At 36.6% G+C, this 4,385-nt stretch overlaps 1 protein-coding gene across 1 annotated transcript in view; it reads left to right on the forward strand.

The window, feature by feature from the left end:
• Nucleotides 1-4,385, forward strand: part of CDK14 (cyclin dependent kinase 14) — an 869,337-nt gene that overhangs the window by 394,726 nt on the left and 470,226 nt on the right. The window contains 1 exon segment of the mRNA XM_019508390.1: nucleotides 1,240-1,302. Within this exon segment, the coding sequence (XP_019363935.1) occupies nucleotides 1,240-1,302 (63 nt within the window).

The following is a 4,385-nucleotide window of genomic DNA, read 5'->3' on the forward strand; positions in this document are numbered from 1 at the left end:
AAATTAAATCGTATCTGGTGGAAACTTAAGTGGATGTTCATGGCAAGCTTGTGAATGAACATAAGAGAATGATTCCTGAGGTTGAATAGGTTGCACAGTATAGCCCAGGAGACCATTCTGGCTTGGAGGAGATTAGCTTCTGTCCAAGGCGCACCTTGAATGCCATTTTGCACAGTTGGTCTGTTTCTGTACATGAGGCATACATTGCCAAGTAGCTACTGCCGGAATGCTTGTTGATTTTTTTTTCCCAGATGTGTTCCAGGTTTCTGAAGTGTGAGATCAATCCCAGTTTGTTGGCATTTTTGGTAGCAAATGCTGCTGCTTTGTCCACCCTGACTTTAATTTCAGAAGCTAAGTTTAGGGATTCATACTGCAATCTAATTGGAAAAAATGTTATTTATTGGGAGGAAAATAAACAAGTGTGAGGGGAAAATTTAAAAGAGAGCATTTTAAATGCTTCCTGCAGGAGTTAATAAATATTTATTACAAATGTACATGGAAAATTCAGTTGTCCTCTGAAGAGTTATTATGATAAATTCACAGAGACTACATTCAATTAAGAAGTGAAAAACAGATTTTAATTTGGCTTTAAGTGCAAATCTAAAATAATCTTTGCTGTGAGGCTATTTCCAATAGCTACATGATAATTTTATGCAATAACATGCATATATGCTGTGACGTGCCTCTCTATTTCTTCGTTTTCATAGATTTCGTAGATTTTCAGGAAAAGCTATGTCAGTACTCTGTTTTGCAACTAGTTTAGGAATTATTTTGTAAATGATCAAGATCCAAAATCCTGCTCAATTTATTCATAAAACATTACATTTCAAGACTTTTGATGTGAACAGTGAAAGTAGGATTTGTGATATTTTTTCTTTATTTGCTTCCTCCACAGATAGTACCTATAGGCATCACTGTTGAAATGATTGTGACAATGGCGTACTGTGTTTGTTACTGACTGAGATTTAAATCAATAAATTAACCATGTGTAGGAAATTAGAAAGAAACCTTATATAGTTTAGATTTTATGAATAGTCTTATCAGTCAAGTTACAGAGCTGGTTAACTAAAAGAGAGCCTGAAGGAAAAACAACATGGTACAAGTGAGAAAATATATTTTCTAGTTGTCTTCCATTTGCTGTATCCAGAGGAGACAGTGACTTTGAAGTGAAAGGATATTGATCTGTTGTGATCATGGGGATATTAATACATTTATTTTTCCCTTTTAACTTTCTTTCAGCATACTGATTTATGTCAGTACATGGACAAACACCCTGGAGGACTTCATCCAGACAATGTGAAGGTAAGAGTTGAAAGAGGACAATAAACTTGTGATGAAAGTAAGGTGAAATATTCCACTGAAGTTTGCTTGGTTATTAGACATAGAAAAGTGAGTTGCCATATGAATTAATTTTCTTGATGTTTCCTTTTATTCTTCCTTCCATAAAAAAAATGCAAATGCAGATATTATTTAAACACTCCTACAGCAGATGAACTGTCTGAATATGGTCAGTAGATGTTGATCCAAAATAAATTGGAAAATATTATTCCGGTGTATCAGAACATTTTTCATTTTTGCTTCAAAAACAAGAAAAGAGTGCTCCTCTGACTCTCTTCCCAAAAGAAAACCTTTGACTGGAACATTTTAAATGGTTAGAATTAGACCTTCAGATGAGGTGAACCAGTATAATCTCACTGACTTTAGTGTACCTGTTTTGATTTACATCAGCTGAAAGTCTTAGAGCTACCCCCACCCCAGTCTGCTATAGTGATAATGTTTTCCTAATTGTTGTGTGCTCTTATCCTTATAAAGCAGTTTTAAAAAGTTAGATATTTAATATCATGCAGCCAAATGTGGGTTTTTATTGTTAGCATTTAATGGAGGGGTGAGATGGTAGAGATCTTTTGGGATATGATAGAACTACCTTCTGGGAAGTCAGCCAAATTATCTTAGCATAAAACAGAAGCCAGTCAGACATGCAGAGCATGTCTTACATGTACAGACTATCCAGATTATATTTGTTCCACCAGACTGGTGCATTGTTGGTGTTCCCATTTTTGTTTTACTTTGGAAGTGTTTAAATCTTCACTCATCACACTAAGAATTTTACTGCATGCTAAGAAGTGTGGTCTTTAAAAGAAGAAGTAATACAAGAGTTTGTAAAAAAACAAACAAAAAACCCCCCACACTTAATGGTTTTCCTGTGACAAATTTGAAAGGTTGCCTGGTTTTTACTTTACTAAGAAGAAAATGATTTTAAAAAAGGAAGGAATCTAATTATTGTAATATGTGATCACCATTGTACATCAAATAATAGTTGCATAATTGTAGTTTGGTTAATTTCCTCTGCTTTCATTAAAAATTGCCATCTAGTATATATAATTTAGACAAAATTATCTGTAAAATAAGAATGCTTTAAAGAAAAAAATACTTCTTTATTGCATTTTCTGTACTTTTATACATCAGATGAAAGTGATTCTCATTTAAACTGTGGTCTGTCTATACAACAATAACAACATATTTAAAATATCTTTGAGGTATGTGGTTATGGTCCAAATACATTGTCCATACGGACTGTACTCCCCTCACCTCCAATGTAGTGAGCACATTAAGGATTTATGACTACTAGAAATCCATTTATCATTGGCAGCAACAACAAGGAATTGTTTCCTGACGCAGTGTATCAGAGTGGGGTATTAGAAGAGGGCATGCATATTCCTTAGCCTTCCTCCTCTCCTCCCACAGCCCAAAAGATCTTTCAGAGCTTTAAGTGTATAGTGGTCCTGCCTGGTGACTTTGAGAACTAACCATAGAGGACATATGTCTTCCAATGGCTCTTGGCTGCTATCCTCCAGGCTAGCAAGAAGGCTAAAACAACCAAGTAAGATTGAAACCTTCAGCTTACAGGTTGACAGATAATGGGGTATATATGAGTGTTCATTCTGGGCCTCCTCTTTTTAGTATTTGTCTTATTGTGTGTTCAATGTCTGTATGAATCTATTGCACTCCCTCCTTTTGATTTCTACCTAATATTGCTTGAAAGGTGGCTGCCATAGTTCTTTGTGTGGCATTTTAGCCCTGTGCCATTTTGAAATTGTGGCATTTCTTGATAAAAGTAAATTTTAAAAATTCATCTCTGAAAAGATTTTGGAGCCTTGACATTTGAGGCAATTTTGACTCAACATCTTTGATTTAGCTAGTTTATAAGGTTTATCTCTACTGTGCTTTCTGCCTAATATAATAAATTACTCATAGATGTTAAGTAAAATTTGGTATTCTTCCTCTCCCCCTTTCACCTAGCTGTGACCTTTAATATAAAATGAAATTGTCTTGCTTTTGGAGAAATATGCTTCTTCACATAACTGTAAACAATAGTTATGTTTTCCTATTTGTGTCTGCATATTTGTGTTGATTCCTTATAAATTCTTCTTTCAGCTCCTCTCTCAGTACTGATTCTGTGAGTGCCTTCCAAAAAGTAGTCATTCTTTTACTCTCCAGAAAGAAAATATCTCCTTATGCCTCTGGTGGTAAATTAGTTAAAATTAGAAAATAAACTTGGGCTGGCTTCAGGTACAATGGCAGTTAATACTGTGATATGTAGAGTTATAGAATTACACTCCCCTCCATCGTTTATTAAGAAAACAACTAACCACAGACACAAGCAGGGTTCCAGTTTTGTCTGACTTGTTTACTAGAGACCACAAATCATTTGGAGCTGTTTACTACACACACAGACATCTAGTAGTTGCAAAATATAGCTACAAGCCCATTATTACGATCAAAACCTGCAGTCACATTATTTTGTTTAGTTTATAGCCCAAACTTCCTTCTGCCTTTTATCATTTGCCCTTTCACTATGGGGTATTGCGAAGAAACTGAACCATGACCATTAAGAAGAAAACCTCAAACCAGTACACAGCTGCAGTAGCTAAATTGGGCAATAGGGAGCTAGCTGTTCAGGAAAGGGAGAGTGAGAAAGGTATGCATGCACAGCGTCTGTGTGGCGGGGTAGAGGGGTATAAGTCAGCTGAGTGGTGGGAGTAGGTGATCCAGAGCTGAGGGTGCAGTAGTTCTCAGTGCCCAAAGAGCTTATCCTAGAGTGAGCTACTCAGTGGTCTGGCTTTGCATAGCCATACCATTCATCTGCTTGGGTGCTGTGAATCCTGCTCACCCTCTTTCCCTTGCTTCAATTTTACTGCAAGGAGACCCACCTCAGCCATGGAGGCAGAGATGAGATTTTCCCATTCATGTATTTCTAGCTCAGCTTCTTGCTGAAGAGCACATTTCAACACTGCTTAGCTGTGTCTCAAGCACTGGTCAATGCTGCGGCTGCATTAGGAGGGAAACCTGTAGTTTCCTTAGAAGTCCTGCTGCTAGTGCTCATG

The sequence above is a fragment of the Gavialis gangeticus genome, unplaced genomic scaffold (genome assembly GCF_001723915.1).
Source record: "Gavialis gangeticus isolate Ggan-Ray unplaced genomic scaffold, GavGan_comp1, whole genome shotgun sequence".
Lineage (NCBI taxonomy): Eukaryota > Metazoa > Chordata > Crocodylia > Gavialidae > Gavialis > Gavialis gangeticus.